Source organism: Nematostella vectensis, chromosome 15 (genome assembly GCF_932526225.1).
Source record: "Nematostella vectensis chromosome 15, jaNemVect1.1, whole genome shotgun sequence".
Lineage (NCBI taxonomy): Eukaryota > Metazoa > Cnidaria > Anthozoa > Actiniaria > Edwardsiidae > Nematostella > Nematostella vectensis.
In genome coordinates this window covers 6,535,295-6,554,918 of record NC_064048.1, presented here as the reverse complement: position 1 = coordinate 6,554,918, position 19,624 = coordinate 6,535,295, and the positions used below count along the sequence as shown (strand labels likewise).

At 39.3% G+C, this 19,624-nt stretch overlaps 1 protein-coding gene across 6 annotated transcripts in view; it reads right to left on the bottom strand.

Moving 5' to 3' along the window:
- Positions 1-2,553: 2,553 nt before the first annotated feature.
- LOC5506379 (substance-P receptor) overlaps positions 2,554-19,624 on the bottom strand; it is a 30,515-nt gene continuing 13,444 nt past the window's right edge. For 2 of the 6 annotated variants that reach the window (XM_032374752.2, XM_032374753.2), the window contains exons 2-4: positions 15,556-15,629; positions 10,852-10,924; positions 2,554-5,762 (exon numbers count right to left, since the gene is read on the bottom strand). In XM_032374752.2, coding sequence (XP_032230643.2) covers positions 4,612-5,754 — 1,143 coding nt within the window. In that variant the 5' untranslated portion in view covers positions 5,755-5,762; positions 10,852-10,924; positions 15,556-15,629 and the 3' untranslated portion in view covers positions 2,554-4,611. Of the gene's footprint in view, positions 5,763-8,982; positions 10,576-10,851; positions 10,925-15,555; positions 15,630-19,407; positions 19,477-19,624 lie in introns of those variants that run through there. The other 4 variants (XM_001627046.3, XM_032374755.2, XM_032374754.2 and 1 more) reach the window with 3 other exon arrangements.

Here is a 19,624-nt window from a genome sequence, read left to right as displayed (position 1 = left end):
GTCGCAGAAAAATGGCAAACAGAGCATTTTTTTTCTCTTGCAGTGGTTGCGGAAAATAGAAACCAATAATATTATTTCTCTTGCAACTCACAACTCAGCAAAAGTCGGGTTGAAAGTTGAAGGAAAATCCCCCTTATACAATAAATCCTTATATATTTACAATGTTCCGCTTCCTCATTTGTTGTGACATTCATCCAGTGTATCTTTGACTATTCGATCTAGTGGGCGATCTAAGGAGGGATTTGAACTGGGATGCATATTTACGAGAGCTCAGATACAAAGTGTGGTCGAGCCGAAGGCATAGGCGACTCAGACAGCCGCCATACAGTCTGACCATGGAACATAGCTTGGATTGAATTCGTTAGTTATATGGAGAGTGAACATCCGGGTAGTCTCGCACCCAAGAGTCATTAGAGACATTTAGCATCGCTTTGTCAGGATCAACCGCAAACGGAAAACCACGGTTAGCCGTTACCGGTTTGCGGTTTGACGTACTGGCGAAAACGTAGTTTAGCACATTTGGCGGGAAAATTTGCTAAGCATGTGCTCGACTTCAACTGAACCAAAAGTGTTAGTAATTGTGCAAAAACGCGAACCGCAGACTGCAAACTTGACCGCAAGGCCTTGCCACGTGACACCCATAGAAGGATACTAGCTACTGGAGAACCCTTCGAGGCAAAGGGGTCATCTAACTGAACGCACCTCGGAACTAGGAACCCGAGACCCCCCGGGAACTCCCCATATAAAAAGACGGGGGTGATCCCGATATCTTTTAGAGTATAACAATCTACAAACAGCTATCTTTTAGGGGAGTGTTCAACAATACTTCCGATTCTGCCTTACCCTTTAGGGGTATCACACAAATGGATCATCCTATCCAATTACAACCGGACTCAAAAGTCGTCACGATATGGCTGTGCTCGATGGCTGTGTCTTAAGGAGCGCAACAAAATTCTAGAAAACTGAAAATGTATTTCCAGTAGTGCTATCTCTTAGGGTAAGAAATTAATTCGACCACACTCCATTTAAGTGTGGGAGTCCCTCCCTCCCCTTCCTAGGCCCGGAACACATTGATGATAATAGGCACTACACAGCTACACACTGCCAATTGCGCCACTCCTCTGCGGGCTTTCGTTTGAGAAGCTGTCCGTACCATTTAAATGACTTTTGCAGTTTGTTTGTACACCCAAATGTCTCTAATGCATTGATGTATACACAAGCTATTATTGTATGGAGTTGTGGTTGAGTCAGGCACAGGCTGTGATGATATCTGATGGTAACATCCTTCACAAATTATTCGATCGATGGAATATATGTCAACCAAATCATTGACTCACCTGCAGAAAAGTCAACGAGAGCCTTCAGCAATAACGACTCGAGTAAACGAGAGTTGACAGAGGATGATTAGGAAGGGAAACAATGCATCGTAATGGACGTTCAACCCAGAACTCTAGAACTGCAGCTACCTCCGCTCAATCACTATGGATTTACAGATTCGGAGTTGGTATCTGGACTGCTATAATGTAAATGTTCTTTTCACTGCCAAGCGGTTATTACACATATTTAAAAATGAATGAGAATTGTTTTGTATTATATTTCAATGCCCCTGTTTGAACTTCATGACAAAACAGATTTTTTTACACATTTTGTCTGTAAAATTTTGTAGCTCAAAATACACGGGAAACAGCGTCTTTACTTTGTTTTACCTGAATTCTTCGTCCCAACGTCTCTGTTAAGTTTGTTGCTTAAATTTCACGGGCGTTTATTTTGTTTTCACTAAATTCTCCAGTTTTATCACCTGTTTCGTGCCAACAATTTTAATTGATTTACCCCCAGCACCCTCTCCCTAAGTGTAACAATGCTTCATTGTATTTTCGAAGTGCTCACAAAGCCGTTGAAGCCCTATTTCTTGAACTTTGTTTTGTCTTTTTAACAGTGAAGGAGCAAGATGTAAAAGCAAGAAAAAGAAGGGTTTAAATTGGAGGCGCAGTTTTCAGATCTATGAAATAAACTTTCCGTCGGTTAAGTTTGTAATATTTGTTATAGGTCCCAGAAGCCACTATTTATCACGGGATACTTATAAACACTAAAGGATGGTTAAAGCGCGACCAGTAATACCGCGTACAACCGCGCAACATATAGTGGCATGTCTTTTTTCGACCAATCACAAGCGAAATAATATTAAAACATGGTCTCAACAGAGCTATTACAGGCCTTGAAATATTGAGGGGCACAATACAGAAACATTTAAAGGGCCCCCTAATGGTCTTTTGAAAGCACTTGTCAGCTTGCGAGCGCCCCGTTTTTTATGCGAGACCGAGCATTTTTAGGCTGAAAAAAATGCGCGAGCATGCGAGGACATCGAAATTTCGTGGGACCATTCGGGGGCCCTATTGAAAATTATTGGGGGCACAACAACTTCCCTACAGGGGAGGGGGGGGGGGAGTGCATGTTTCCCAGTGTACCACCTCTTCTGCTAGGGCCTTGCTCAAAAAGTTTTAGTTTACTGAATTCTCGATTCTGATTCGTCAGAATACACTAACATTCTACACGTTTTTGGTGTTCACGGTTTTACTGCTTTAATTCATTTTTGTTACATAAGGTTTACTGAGCCACTGCTTACCAGTGAAAGCTTATAAACACTTAGAATCATTACGGACCGAAATAAGTGATCGCGGATGTATTTACAGGATGGAGAGCATGTATGACGCAGTCAGATTATATGCAACAGAATTTTTGCCTGAGCTCAAATGGTTCTTGCAAAGCAGATCCATACGAAGTTTTCAAAAGCCTTAAGCCTATAGGCGATTTTGTACGCTTCCGGGGGGGGTGGGAGTTCTCTGATAAAAATCTGACCATGCCTTTGCAGTATCTCCTCCGGAGAGTGATGCTTTATAGTTTTGTCTACAAATAATATTGAGAACTGAAAGTGGACCTTTGGCCGTTGTGGGGTGGGGGGGGGGGGGGGTGCACTCGAACCCCCTGCACCCCCCCCCCCCCTTGGTACGGGCCTGCGCTGATCGCAAGCGAATTTATTCGCCAGTATCGTGAAGGGTAATGGCCGAGTTAGTTGTATACAACCTGTCTATGACATGTCTCAGCCCTTAATTACACACTACGACTTTCGTAGTAGCGGAGTCGTAGGCTGTTTTACACTGTACGATTCGAGTTGTAGAGGTGTCGCTTACACTAAATAGTGCTGTCTTAATCAGCCTTAAGAATCAGAAGTCTAGATGGCGGCGACATTCCGCGGTAACAGACAGATCTGGCAATTCTCATGCTGCGATTGAAATTCGCACGTACTAACGTACAAAATCGCCGGAAAACGCCTGTAAAGTGTCGAAATCTTTTGAAACCAGCGCAACATCACCCAACATTATGGGCGCAACATTGCTGGGATAATGTTGTCCTGGTATCTATGAGAGAGCAGCCATCAAAATCTATCAACAAAATCCAGCACTACGCATTATCATGCAACATGGTGTATAAAAAGCAATAACTCTGAGTTTGCTTGTCGAAAATAATGCCGCGCCTATATTTACAGCACCACGCGCGCATGCGTGCCAGGTCCTATGGCAGATGTCATTGTCTTGTACCATATATGTCATTGGCTTGTCACGCGTGACATGTCACGAGTGAGTATATGATGGTTATACAGAAATATTCTTAAATAAACTATTCGACGTATATCCGCGCGACCAGCCTTGCGTTACATGTCATTGTACGTAGTATTGCGTGACTTTGACCCATCCTCTGCGAGAAATCACTTGCGTTACACATGATGACAAACCATGGGTTACATTCCCGGCAATGCTTAAGTGTGTAAATTGTTCCGTCAGCGAAGTAATATTGGATGGATATGGTGTTCTTCATTACACGGGCAGGCAACCTTGGCGTTAAGCTTGGTATATTTGAGTCAAGGGTAAAATATTTTCACGGAGCTCGGTTCACTTTTTGTACCGCGCGACAATCTATGAGTTACATGTAGTAATATTTGTGTCTAAACGTGACCATCCTTGTGTTATAAGTGACGATTCTTGCCTCATGCGCGACAATCATTTCGTTACGCGTGACAACACATGTGACCATCTTTACATTACAACAATTAGGATACAAGTGGCAGTGCTTGCGTCAGACTTAAACGAGCTTGTGTGACAATTTGGCGTCAGACTTGAACATCTTTGCGTGACAACCCTTGCGTCACACTTCAGCATCATTGCGTGACAACTCTTGCGTCACACTTTTATATATCTGCGTGAGAACCCTTGCATCACGCTTGAACATTGCGTGACAACCCTTGCGTCACACTTTTATATATTTGCGTGACAACCCTTGCATCACGCTTGAACATTGCGTGATAACCCTTGAGTCACACTTATACATCCTTACGTGACAACCCTTGCGTCACACATGAACATCTTTGCGTGACAACCCTTGCGTCACACATGAACATTTTTGCGTGAAAACCCTTGCGTCACACTTTTACATCTATGCGTGACAACCCTTGTGTCACGCTTGAACATCTTTGCGTGACAACCCTTGCGTCACACATAAACATGTTTGCGTGACAACCCTTGCATCACGCTTGAAAATTGCGTGACAACCTTTGCATCACACTTGAACTGGCAGCAGCGCATGCCCATTCAGTGGTTCCATTTCCATCTCATTCGAACCATTGTGTTGTGACGATGCCGTTCGGATTGTGCTGTTTCTGGTTTGCACTGAATGAACTCTTATCGCGTTTGTCTGCTTTGAACAGGAGTTCTTGCACATGTCTTTGATATTCTTACGATAGTCTTTATTAAACATGAAATATATCCAGGGGTTTATAGCCGAGTTCGCATGTCCGAGAAACAGTCCTACAAACAAGACAATATGCGATATCTGGCAGCTGTATATCCCATAATAGAAGTTCACCAGTAGAAGATAAATATGGAATGGAAGCCAACAAAGTGCAAAGGTGACAACTACTGTAATTAGCATTTTCAGAACGCGTTTCTTCATGTCGCCTTCCAGTCTCTGATTGGCTCGCGTCACGTTGCCAGGTACCTGTCGAATCCAGACCTTTCTTATTACGCATGCGTAGAGACACGTAATGAAAGTGAGCGGAATGGCGTACATCACAATGAAGATGAGCAGGGTGTAGTATCGGGGCGTGGTCTCGTTGTCGAATGTGGGCGCCCAGTTTTCAATACAGTAGTAGTTTCCGTCTTCCGGGTTCACTATTACTTCCATGACGTACAGGGTCGGTGCAGCGAATACGCACGCGCAGATCCAAATAAGGAGAATCAAGACTTTGGTAAACTTTGGATTCATGATGCTTTTGAGCGGGAAAACGACAGCGAAGAAGCGGTTAAAGGCGATCGCGGTCAGCGTCAGCACGCAACAAAACATGGACACACCCTGAATAAAATCCACGAACTTGCACAAGAACGCGCCAAAATGCCCGCCAAACCAAACCTGGGGCATTCCCAGTGCCTCCCGGACAAAATACCGGACAAAGAAGCTCATGTTGAATAATGAGGTCATGACGTCAGCAACGGCCATGTTAACTATGAGGAAATTGACCTCGGTGCGCAGGCGCTGTGAGGTCGAAAATACTTTGATGACGATAACGTTGCCGATGGATGACGCGAGTAGAATCACGAGGTACGCCGCCGCCTTGAACCAGCCTCTCACGGGATTCGGAGGGCTGATACCGCAGTCTTTTGGAACTGCGGGCGCAGTTCCGTTAAAAGACCCGTTAAGATCCATGATACGACCTGAAATGTAAGAGAAAGCGTATGTAAGATATCCCCATCTTCCTTATTAGGGAATAGGGCCGCGACGACATGACAGAAAAACCCTGAACATGCGCACTTCGAAGAGATGGAGAAAGAAGATACAATTTCTTACAATGGCCATCAATTACTTGTATTCAGGACTGATTTTCTTTTTTAAAAACACAAATAACGTGAAGCCCAAATGTCGGATGTACCCAGATTTTGGCTTTTCATGATATTTTTAATCTTAATGATCGTTGCGTCATGTATGAGCTCAGGGAAGAAATGCTCAAATTTCAATGACACTTTACAAAAAGTCGCAACAATTTAAAAAAAAAAGTCGCATTTGATGTTTTGTTTGATATTACTCACTAAGTACTTTTAAGAGAATTTTTTTAAGAGAATTTTCCACATTATTTGATGTGAAATGAGCGTAGAGACATGATGTAAAATGATGTGAGATGATTGGAAACGTCAAGTCATGTTTTTCCGTCATGTCGGCCGCGACACGGTGACGCCATTCTATGCGATTTTTCGCAACCTATGACCTCGCCCCAGGTCAGCACCATATGTAAGATAAGATATCAAAAGTTCCACTGCATTACTACAAACATCAATAAAATGTCCCTGTTCTTCAAAATCCTCAAGGAAAATAAGAAAATACAATTTCAATTTAATTTGCATTTAATCATGTTACTACAAAAAAATATATTTTCTCCTGGACTAGTCACACCCTTAAATCCAGAAAAGGGTTCCGCTTTTATCATTTTCCAAAGAAAGATTTTTTCACCATCAATTCCCAAATAAAATGTCAAGCTTTTTTTTTAATTATTAGGCTTCTGAGGTTTCGGCGTATCCGGGTTTCCCACGATCGTTTATCCTTCGACCTAAGCAGGTGTCATTCAAATCATTTTTGTTTCTTTCACATCCAAAACGTTTGTTACATCCTCGTAGCCCAGGGCGTCGCGGAGATGGGGCACACAGGGAGCGCCCGCGAAATAAAGAGGAGTGAAAGACGCCCTGGGCAACTGCTCCGTAAAAGCTATTCTTAAAAAAAGGTTTCTAATCCAATTGATCGCCTGAATAGACCTGGCGCCTTTTTCCAATTAGTGCCTGTAAAAACAGTCTCTAAATTTACATATCAAAAGGGAAAAGAAAAACTATACGCTAAACATAATAAACATTATTGGGAAAATTCTATGGAAAGACTTTCACTCCTCTTTCTTTCTCGCGCGCTGCCTGTGTCTCCGATCTTCGCGATGCTCTGGGTTCCCGAGAATGCGTTTTTCTCTACTTATTAAAAAAAGAATGCAAAAGAAAAAAGACAATCGTAACTTTGCACTTGCGCCATTCAGGTTGATTTTCTAATTTTAGATCCGAAAAGGCGTTTATACGGTAGAAGTATCGATAGTTCAGAGAATGCGGTTTTGATTGAAAAATATCTTACCTACCACACATCAATTACGTAAATGTCACCTAATTTTAAAAAGCCTAAAAACCTAGCATGCGAACCAAGAGCGTTCCTGCGAGCTTTTGGCGGAAACATACCCTGAAAACTAGAGGCTTCGAGAGTCTTTCGAGCGAAGCGAGTTTTTTTTTTTTTTTTTTTTTTTTCGCGAGAGTTTTTCGAGCAAAGCGAGAATTACGCCAGCCTATTTGATCCCCCGCCCCCATAGCATGCTAGGAATAGCGGCTATTCAGCCTCTGGACCCCAGGGTAGCGGAAACAAAGACCGAGCGACGGAATTAAAAATAGACGAGCGAAGGGTAAGGCCGCGCGAGGAATGGCGCTTATCATCCCACTCTTCGTCCCCGTTCTCCACACGGCCATACTCTTCGCATGGTCTCTAATTTCCCCCGAAACCCCTCAAGAACGCTTGCTACACAGACTAAACCTCATCTAGGTTTGATTAATTCGATAACATCGCTATAATATAAAAAAACATCCAATATACTATAAACCAAGACCGGACATGTAAGAAATCTGGTTAAAATGTAACCCTCCAAAAATATAGATTATTGTATTGCATTATCTGTAGCATCTGAGAACTAAATTGTTAAACCGACTTGAACCCAGGGCAAACGATCACTTAAAGAAATTTTATACACTTTTGTTTCTGTTTAAATACTGTGTATCTGAATATATAATGGCGAATATTATTGTTTTTTTATCTAGCCTTATTTAAGTGTGTTAAAATATGAAAGTGCGATTTGATGCTTTCAAACGGTGAGTACATCTCTTTGATTGGTTCAATTAATGTTGAGTTATTAAGAAGCACCTGCTCCGTATAAAAAAACGTACGGCTGCGCTCCTTTTTATTTTTTTAAAATAAAATTTATTTTTAAAGAGAACCTTTATATCTTAGAAAGAACTAACCATTTGGGGGTTGATCCTTTATATAGACCTAGTCAGCCACGCCTTCGTTATTGAATCATTTCTTGGAAGATATTTTAGAGGAAATCTCGGAGTAACTACTTAAAAACAGCGTTTTAAACTTTATTTTTCTTAATCAAAGCAAAAATATTGTAACATTTTAAACAAATCAGCCGATGGAAACCGATGCCTTTTCGAGCTAGGTATTTTACAGAATAACAAAATATCGGCAGACATAATCACTTTAAGATATTAAATGAATAATTGTTAAAGGCTAAGTCTTTTTAAAGGAATATATAAGGCTAGTTTTTTGTTTCAAAGTGCATGACTCATTTCACATGAAAGTACGCATTGAAGGGATTGTAGTTTTAAAGAGCTATCTGAGCAACGACGACGAAAATTATACAGCCCGGGCCTTGTATGATTTTAGTACAAGCTTCAAAATAAATATACCCTAAGTACACCGTATTTTTTATCAAGCAGATTGATTTCCATTTTGAAGAATCATGTATTGGTCTTGAAGGCTTGCTATGCAAAAAGGGGAACGTTTACTTACAGTAAAGAATCTCGACGTACCCAAGCTTACTTACTTCTTGTTCTCCGTGTTATCAATACGGGCGTTTAAGGGCTAACTGTACAAATTACGCTTCATGCTAAATTCTATCAAAGTAGAGTCGCCGTCAATGGTTGATTGCCCTCTTACCGTGCCGCCGAAAGTATACGAAGGCTATTAAAGATAAAACAACCAGGTGTATTCAATCGTTTTGTGCTATTTTTGGGCCATTTTTATCCCTGTTAATAGCACCTCAAATGGCTCTTAATGTCCGCCCAAACCTTTTTTTATTTCTTTTATTTCACAATTGTTTTTAAGACGAATCGTGTGAAGAAATCTCGAATCCATCTGCAAACAAAGTTTAGATTTTATTGACCAAATTCAATCAAAAATATAACGAAAGCTTCCTCAAGTCAGCCGGTGGATATTGATGCTTTCGCACACCTTTTTATAGGATATTGATGCTTTCACACACCTTTTTATAGGATATTGATGCTTTCACACACCTTTTTATAGGATATTGATGCTTTCACACACCTTTTTATAGGATATTGATGCTTTCACACACCAATTTTTTGTAGGCTGATTACCAGACTTTTCCCAAAAGTACCTTATCACTTAAACCATCATTGTATAATTAAAGCACGCCTTATTCTCACGCGTTCATGTCGATTACCAGTAGCCCCGGTAGACTCCCGGTGAACATCATAAAAAATATAATTCTTTCTACTGGGATCAAACGCGTGCAAAAAACTTGAAAGGAATAAGCAAAAGTGCTGCTGAACTTTCAAAGCAAGTCGTGACTATGTATTTTCCTCTAACCTTTTGTTTTGTTTGTCCTTTCTTTTATTTCTCTTTGCGTTGCACGAATAAAATAACCGTATTGTGTCATATGAGTGATGGTGACAACCATTTTTAATAAGCTATTTAGATCAGTTAAAAAATGGTCTTGTAGGATCTACTGCACGTTTGCAGGCCGTTGCAGGCCTTGAAATATTAGGGGACACGATACAGAAACATTAAGAACATATGGAGGCATAGCCACGCCCCTACTGGTCAATTAATAAATATATAATTTTTTTGTAATTAATCTGCCATATTTTATTGTAATTTATAACTTATGTTCTATCCTATATATTGTAAAGCGCGTTCGATCATGTTGTCATGTTAGAACGCGCTATAGAAATCGATAAATTAGTATTATAATTATTCCTTATAATGTTTGAAAATACTGGGGAAGGGGGGGGGAGCACATGCCCCCAGTGCCCCACCCCCTGCTACTGCCCTGTATATTGCACATAAACTTAGTTTAGTTGGTCGTTTCACGTTAACTTTAATTTGCACTCTCCCCACTCTCGAATTGTCCCCTTCGACAAAAGAATAATCTACCTACAACTTGTTTTGCTCTTTAAGGCAATGAACAATATGACCCCATGCTATATCATAGATATGTTCGTTAAGTGTAGTGATGTACATAACAAGAACACTAAAAATGCAGCAAACCATAACTTAGTACTTCCAAAGGCTCGGACTAGCAAAAAAACAGCTTTAAGTTTGTAGCAGCTAAAAGGTGGAATGCATTGCCACTAGAAATCAAAGAAGCCAAGTCAATCACCGCCTTCTCCGCAAAACTAAGAGAATACATCACAACTCTGTAAATAAGTTTATAAATCAGCAAAGGATTGTTATTGTAAATAGTTTCGTCAAAGATTTTGCTGTAAACAGATTTGTAAATAGCTTTTATTTATTTTGTTTCTGTTGAGGGCCATGCGTACATTATCATTGTGATATTAAGTGAATCCCTCATTAAAAAAAGGCATCTCTCTCTCTTGAATCAGCTTTTCCCCGAAGTCGGTCGGTTAACGTTCATGTCGATCAACCAATCCCCTCAAGATAGAAAAACGAGATTAAAAAAAATAGAAAATTATTATCTTTTACTTACATTACGTTGCAGAATAGCGCTCTGGGGCGAATCTTTTTTTTAAAGATAAATAAAAATATAGCCATACACGACGGAACTCTAATACTTTATTCAAGATATTTGATTGGAAATATCGCAATTATTCCCTTAAATAAGCAGATGCAGATAGAAAGGGATGATATTGATTCACTCTGTGTTGGGCGTGGAATGGCCGGCGAAAATAGCCGTAATTATAGACCTACCGGTTGCTTGAAAAGACTTTTTTATGCTCAAAATATCAGTGTAAAGTTTTCCGTTCAACGTTCTGCCTTTCACCTGAAACAAACAATAACGTATGGTTCAAAGAAGTTTCACGCTAAAGAGAAGGGGGAAGGGGTGGGGTGGGGGAGAGATCATCCAGGGAGGTCATCCTGATCTAATGCTTTTAAAAACCGCAGTATATTTTCAACCCAGTGAATTCAAAGTATTCTATATTAGTTGAGAAAGGACAAGTAAATCTGAATTGAGATTTGTTGTCGGTATTGAATGTTTTCTGTTGCCTGTGTAAACCATCAAATCGTAAATCATGGAATTTGACTTGTTTCTGTCGCAAAAAATGGTGCCCACCCCCCCTCCCCTTCCCCCCCCCCCCCCCCCCGCCTCCCCCTCCGCGGTGCCTGACAGGCTTTAAAAACTGCCGGGCATTTAGTCGACTGAAGACCTTTCCCGACTGTCGGGCATATAGCCATTGCGTTTCAAGAGGTTTTGTCAGGTTTACAACAGAATATATCCATTACATATATTATAAGAGTTATAAGATACCTCGTCCATTTTGATTATTTGTTTTGTCAGGTCACAAAACAAAAAAAAACAGAAGGATCATACAATATCTAACAGTCTATAGCTTTCAGTTTTCAGTGGTTATTTGAGGTTTTAGACATAGACACTCATTTATTTGAGCATTGTGTGTATTTCATGCTGTATCAGCTCGAATTCATTACACAAAAAAAAAATAGAAAAAAAGTGCAAAATAATGTATGTATATAAAAGAAAATCTCTTAAAGGTGTTGAGAAATATCTCTGAAGGCCGTTGCTAGTAAAACTTCCAGACGCTATGAATCCGCTAAGCATTTATGAAATGGCCGAATGAATTTACGCATCATTGTTGATCTAAATTTTAATGACGTCATCAGGTGATGACGGCATCACATGAAGTCACACATAACATAATCTTAGTTGCTGAAGTATCTGCAATGATCTAGCTTTATATTATTATACATTATTTGTGAGGATGATAAAGTTACGTATGCGTTTTGGATTCTGCCAAATAATAAAATGTTCGAACTTTTATTTTTATTTTTACACTTTTTTACTTCTTTCTTTTTTAAAGATATCGGAAAATCGTTTTGTAGAGGTCAACTAGGTGAATATCTTCTCCCTTAGGATCTGTTCGTCCGTTCTTAGCAAAGACTATGGAGTTGGAGACGCAAACCGGTCGGAAGTAGAATGCATGCGTGATTGAATATCATGATAGAGCCCGTTATTAATGCGAACGTTCTGATAGAATTTGGTTATCAAAATATCAACTTTTCTCCTTTCTTTTTTAAAAACAGTGAAGTACACGCATTGAAACAACTATTTTATTTGTCAAATCAGCACTTCAAGTTGCTCATTAGTTTTTGGTTAAAAGCGGGTATTCGTACCATGACACCTGGGGAGAAGGGGGGACATAAAAGCGGAATAATGGTTGTGATACGGGTAGAGGTAGGTGGCAGGGGTGAGGGCGGGAGGGTCATTGTGGGGATAATGCTATGTTGAGTGGAGATGGACTATAAGGAGTGTACGGGATAGTGATGCAATTGTTCTTACCATGGCGTATAGGGTGAATGGGAAGATTAAGGAGGAGGTAGTGGGTAGGGAGGTATAGACCGGAAAACAAAAAGGCTGATAAGGGGTAAGGTGTACACGCTGGTGGAGAAAGAAGTGAGTTAAAATATAATCAAAACAACAAAAGTTCATAAACATGCAAATAAATGTATAGTAAATTGCGGTAAATGAGGAATAGAATATTTCATAGAGCTCTTTGAAAGGTTAAGCACCCTCACGTGTTTTCTAGTACAGGGTTTATCATCAGGAGGTAAGACCAAGTACTAGTCAAATGCGACGGGGAGAATGGAAACTGGGAGCCGGGGGATGCTAGGGGGAGGAGGAAAGATGGAGATACCTAGTAAGGAAAAAGTTCGCATTTGAGACGTGTTTCAAAGTGAATGAGTGGCTAGCCAATTCACCTTTTTGGTTAAAAGCGGGTATTCGTACCATTGCACCTGGGGAGAAGGGGGACAAAAAAGGGAAATAATGGCAGGGACACGGGTAGAGGTAGGTGGCAGGGGTGAGGGCGAGAGGGTCATTGGGAGGATAATGCTATGTTGAGTGGAGATGGACTATAAGGAGTGTACGGGATAGTGATGCAATTGTTCTTACCACGGCGTATAGGGTGAATGGGAAGATTAAGGAGGAGGTAGTGGGTAGGGAGGCATAGACCGGAAAACAAAAAGGCTGATAAGGGGTAAGGTGTACACGCTGGTGGAGAAAGAAGTGAGTTAAAATATAATCAAAACAACAAAAGTTCATAAACATGCAAATAAATGTATAATAAATTGCGGTAAATGAGGAATAGAATATTTCATAGAGCTCTTTGAAAGGTTAAGCAGCCTCACGTGTTTTCTAGTACAGGGTTTATCATCAAGAGGTAAGACCAAGTACTAGTCAAATGCGACGGGGAGAATGGAAACTGGGAGCCGGGGGATGCTAGGGGGAGGAGGAAAGATGGAGATACCTAGTAAGGAAAAAGTTCGCATCTGAGACGTGTTTCAAAGTGAATGAGTGGCTAGCCAATTCACCTTACCCCTACACGTCAACGTAAGGCTGCTTTAGGGAAGTGGATGGTGTGGTGTGTTCAAATCAAACCTTCCTTTGTTGGCCATGGACATCGTGGATTTTCTCTACCTTCTTAGCTTGCTATCTGATTACTAAATTTAATTTCTTGGCCTTGGCTTCTAAGACTTTTACGCTATCTTGAGCCTGGTAGGATTTCTTATATAGCTGGATGGAGCTATTGGAAGCCAAAAATATATGTGAGATAAGTTTGTAGTGAGCATGGCTGACAAACGTGCAAATAAATCGATGAAATTGTAGGATGGCACTTAAGAATTGTAAGTACTTGTTATGTTGTAAAGTACAAATGTATTTGGGCGCTAATAAAATAGTTATCGAAGTTAAAAAGGATGAAATTATTTGGAAAACATTATTTATTACCTTGTTGTAAGCGTGGTTTACAGTTAAGTGGTTTTTGAAAAAGTGGGGAGTGTACGTGATAACAGTTTACAACGGTTTGCAAAGCTCTTGCTCGATTTGAACGCGTGCGCTATTTTATTTCCGGTCGGATTATTTCCGGAAACATCACGTGGTATGTATGATGAAAGAAGATGGCGGATTTGCAGGTGCATGTGGCGTGGAGTTGCTTGCAGAGTTTCTTGAATGGAATGAAATGCGAGGACAGTACTGAAGGATCGACGTTTGCTTATCTCCCTTGGATGGTGGTCGTGTTTTGGTTCTGCTGGAATCCCATGGTGTTTATCTGCTACACTGTAGATTTGTTTGGCAGAAAACGAACTTTGTTGCATAAGACAGTAAACAGGTGAAGATTTTATGCGATATGTTGAAGTAAGGGTTACACCTATTGTGGACGAGAGAAACGTATTTATTCTTGATAACCGTGTACTTTTGCTTGAGTGTAATGAAGAATGGGAATAAGGTTTATAATAAGAAAAGGGGAAACATCTCCTCGCTTATTTTGGTTTTTACGGTATTTTCTGCTTATAAGGTTTTAACGTGTTTCAGACGTTTTTTGACGTGGCCAAAAAATGTTGCGCGCGTGGAAATTGTTTTCTCGCTAATTGATTTTCCCACCTAAAACAAGTGTGAAGTTCTCGGATGATCGTGCGAGCGCCTAACAACCGAATTGCTAAGTAACGAGATATGTTCCAACGCCATTAAAGTAACCATTCGCTTTCTTTCATGCATTCTCATGTGAATTCTGTTTGAATTCAAAAATTCATGAAGTTTTGTTTTCCTTTTAATATGTCTGTTTTGTTTTAGCTTTATGATAATGAAAACGGTTGTGTGTCTTTTAAATCCCTAAATCCCTTATCTACAGGAAGAACATTGTAACTGTAAGGAGTAATAGTGAACACTCACAAGTTCTAGTAACCAGACGCGTACACAAGGTGTGCGAAGGGTGTGCTTACCTTGCCCCCCTCCCCTCCCCCCCTTGGCAGCTAAGAAGTTTGTCGTTTCTTATTGAAGGATCATCAAATACTATCCTTTTTTCAAATGATACCTCTGACCGGCGCCCTCCTCAGCCAATCCTGGGTCGGCGCCTAGTATTGCTTCAGTATTAGATGTTGTATTACGAGGTCTTAACAACGGATAGAAAGACAAGCAATCCGTAAAATCATCCTCTCACGCGAATGAAAAAAATGACACCCCTTATTTTCTGCCTTGAGCTGGACATAAATACACAGAAAAGTAATTTCGAGGAAGAGTTACTTAAAAGTAATCAAATGCGAAAATCTAGAGGGAGGAAGACCCTCGAGTAACATTTCATTTTTTTAATGCTAGTCTCCAAAAGAGAAAAGAAGAAAAAAAAGCCTTTAATATTAAAACACAAACCAACTAATCGATGTTACAACCCGCATACTTGAATCAATAGCACAAAACTGATCACAACCTAGGCGTCTCTTTTCTTATCAATAGACTTTAAAAAATGTCGGCTTTTAAACTTTTTATAACCCATCAATTTAATACTGGCGTCTAATTTTTCAACAGAAATTAATACATAGGAATAGGATTTTAAGTAAATCTAGGTAAGCCCTGAATTGTCGTACATAAAGTAATACTTAACTCACCTTATTGAAAGAAAATGTAACATTGTCATACGGGCAATTCAAAACTTGAAGAACGCAAATTTCGTTGAATTTTCCTAGAAAGAAGGATAAATTGTTAGCCCGTTTGTCTTGAAGCACGACCAGTATTTATGAAAATGCAGAGATTTTGGCACATATATCAAAAGAAGTGATCCATTTTCTTAAGTGACATTTCGGTCTCGATGTTGGTCTGATCCTATAATCCCAAAAAAAACTTGACTGATCTGCCATCGCTGTGCTCATGGTCAATGCTGTCTCCAAAAAGTGTTACATACCATGTTTTTTTTTTCTTTTCTAGTCATTACATTTTCAAACATTACGGTTTGAAAAAAATACTAATTCATATTCTCGTTATAATGCTGCGTTTTGAGTGAGCCAATATTTTGAGAAATATTATTTAGGAATAATCCGCAAGAAAGCCAAATCCTTTTGGTTACCCATTTGCTAAGTACTTGTCAAGCTTCTCTAGGGAGTTCACAAAGAACGTAAATCACTGTGCATGAGCAAGGTCAAATTTTTGCATTTAAAATTATTAGAAAAAAAAATCGAGGGAAAAAAAAGAAAAAAAATCACCTGGCTGCGAAAAAAATATCGGCAAGGAAATAAATCCGTTACCTTCTCGCTGGATACCCGTCTCCTTAAAAATTGAATTAAATATCTCGAAAATAAAAACATTTAGAAATAAGTATCGGAAAACGACAACTATTCCTACTTCTCTCACCAGATTCAATCGAAAATATCGCAATTGCTATTAAAGATCTGCCGATGGAAATAAATGCTAATCTTCTCTTGGTATTTTGCTAGGAGTTCAAAAAGGTGAGGGACAGTGGCTCTTAAAATAATTGGCTCAATGGTAATAAGGTTCCCGAGAGGCAAGGGCGCCTAAACATCTAAAAAAGATGTTTAAAGAATATGGATCAACCTTTCCTTTGTTATTGTTTACAACTGAAAATAGAGGGGTTTATTAGCAAGAAAATTTTAAAATAACCACCAACGAGTGGAGTCTGATACTTTATTAAAGATATATCATTGAAAATATCTTGGTTACTTGCTTGAATTAGCCGATGGAAATGGATTCTTTGGTTCATCTCGGGATTGTGCGGGAGAATAAAATGGCGCCGTGATTGGCCTTCAATAGTCGAATCCATACGTGTGTTCTTGATATGCTTATATTAATGCTGTTTCTCATTAATCATACCCAATTTAGAACTAACTTTCCTGCCAAACGACTTGACTACTAAGAGGAACGTAAACACTTTAGGTCTTCATGACAATTAAGCCAAAAAATATATAAAATATTGAACTTTTGAAATAAAAAAATAGCTATTGTATACGTGTATGAGAAAAACCGCAATCGGAAATTTGCCGTTCCCCTCTTGATTTTTATCTAACATTCTAATATTTCAATAGAACGTAAAATACTTGTTCTTAAATAAATTAAAACAGCTACTTAAAAAAGTAAACATAAATAGATGTAAACAATATTATCAGGAATACAATTACTACGCCGAGAATTCGGGAATTATCAGGTGAGGTAACGTAATATATTTTACTATTTTATTATCATTTTTTTATGTTTTCTCAAGTTATGTTCAACAGATTTTACCTACATCACCATGGTCACATTGTATTGGGACACAGGGTTCCCGTGCGATTAAAAAAGCGCGCGCGCATATTCGATATTTTGAGTTGAATGCTTCTATATAACCTTATATATCAAAATAACCCTAATGAGGACCGCTTTATAATAAGGTTAATTCTATTGTTTGTTAGCTTAGCGTCTATGCACTTATGTTTTCCCGCCTAGACAAAATTAGCCCCGAACCCAGCACTTGTCGCATGCCCGGGCGTGTGTCGGCGGCGAGATAAGTTCAAAGAGAAAGTGAGCTGTCAATCAATCATGTCGCATACCAACATCGCAACATTGGCCGTAACTAGGCAGGTTTTGAACAATGGAATGGAGCGTTGTTTCACTCCCTTCTTATTTTATATAGAACCTAAATACGAAGTTAGGTTCGGCTAGTCACGAACACTCAAGATGCTATGGTTACTCATTACTGTTCAAATGTTTCGAGAGTTGAAAACAACGATCGCGTGGGATTTTAGACAAGAGAAATAGAAATATAACGAAAAAGGATTTCGCTGAATCGGGAGGCAGGAGACATTTCGCACAAAGGTTAGAGATATTTTATTCGCTGAATACAATATTCAGCGAATTGGGAATGCATTTTTGGTTATTTTATTAAGAAATCGCTGACAAAGTATCCTAATTCCCGTGGTTGGATAATATCTATCAAGAAAGTTTAGCCAAAAGTTGTCGGCGGTCACTTCCATATAAGAAAACTAATATAATTCTTATTAGAAAAACTGCATTACTTTTGTCATTTTTAAGGTTGCCGTACCGCAGGTGCTTCGTAAACTTTATGACTTGTAATCAGAAGTCTCAGAAAGTCTCTGAAAAGAAACTAAGATTCCTCGGTACCAGACCTCCAAAACGACAACGTTTTCTTCATATTAACGCCAAAATATTATCGCTTAACAAGTTTTGTGCCAATGAATGGATTATTGTTTTGATAGTTTGGACAAATTGCGCCAATGTCCCAATGATTTGTACCATGATTGTATACTGATTAGCTTGTTACAAATGCTGTCCAGGTCTCCCAGGCCCTTAAAGTCGCATTGTCACCAGTTTACTTCCGGTCGACCACGTAACAATATCCGATGATTTTTAACGGAAAACGCGAAAAATATTTCCAAATATTGAAAGCAGTGTGTTTATTGGAAGTTTCTTTGAAGATCTGAATGATAATTTAGAGCGGATGGCCCGTTTTTATTACCTTGGATTTTTATAGATTCTTTTGTCTTTTAACGGTTGAGGTTTCCGTCGGACCTCCGGAAGTGAAATGGTGACAATGCGGCTTTAACTTGTATGAGCCTCCTCAAGGTAAACAAAGTTAGAAATTCTACTGAAAAAGTAAGTTATTTACCAGCTGTGTCTATCTGTATCACGAAATACCCGGACCGAGGCCTACTGACCGAGGCCTCGTCATTGCATTTTACGATACGGGCCAGCCGGAACATAACACGCATGTACTACTTATTTGATGTCTCATTAATGACGAAGGGCAAAATAATCAAATACATGTAATGCAGTGAATGTTCTGATGGTAGAAATAATTCGTTCGTTGGCAATACTAGGTGTTGTATCATACAGCTCAAAGCGACACTAAAATCAATAGAACACTGTGAAGTGAATGTTTTTTTTTTAAGTCATCTCATTTGGAAGGAAAAAATGAAATAGAATTCGAAACATGAAAACTCAATTTAGTTTTTTTCAGTTAAAGTTTTTAGATATTTTTTATAGGTAAGGACTCGTTATCGCCTCTATAGCACTGGCGCTTATAAAACGTTTACTTACAAATCTAGGATTTCCCTCTTTTTTCCTTGCTGATCCTTTAATAAAGCTTTCTTTTACTTGATGGAAAAGGTTCTGATAAATATTTTAAATACTGCTTGCATTATAATACTCACAATGCGACGATTAACCATGAAACGGCCGCAGACAGCGAATCAGACATGGAAGTTACCGCTTATATCTTATGAGGCTAATCGAAAGTGCACAGAAAGTGTGTTCTTCATCAGCGGTTAATCAGAAAATGGGTGAATGATTGATGGGCGGAGATTGGAAACAAAAGTATATTTTTGTAAGGGATGTAAAGGAGCTGACTCACCCTTTCCGGAATTATCGACACATCAAACAGTTTTTTTTTTTTTTTTTTAAACCGCTCTTTGTCACAGTCCACTCGGTCAATTCCTTATAAGTAAATTACATACCATATTTGGTAAACCTCTTCAATAAATCTTTTTTTTCGGTTATTTATAGCCAACAACGACAACGACGGCCTAAACGAAAACAGCAACGATAGAAATATCAGAAAACAAACAAATGTTTAAGCTAAAAAAAGCAACAACCGATACAAATATAACAAAAACAGTTAAGGAATCAAAAACTTACAATAGTAACAGTACATTAAACACCAGGAGCCATTTA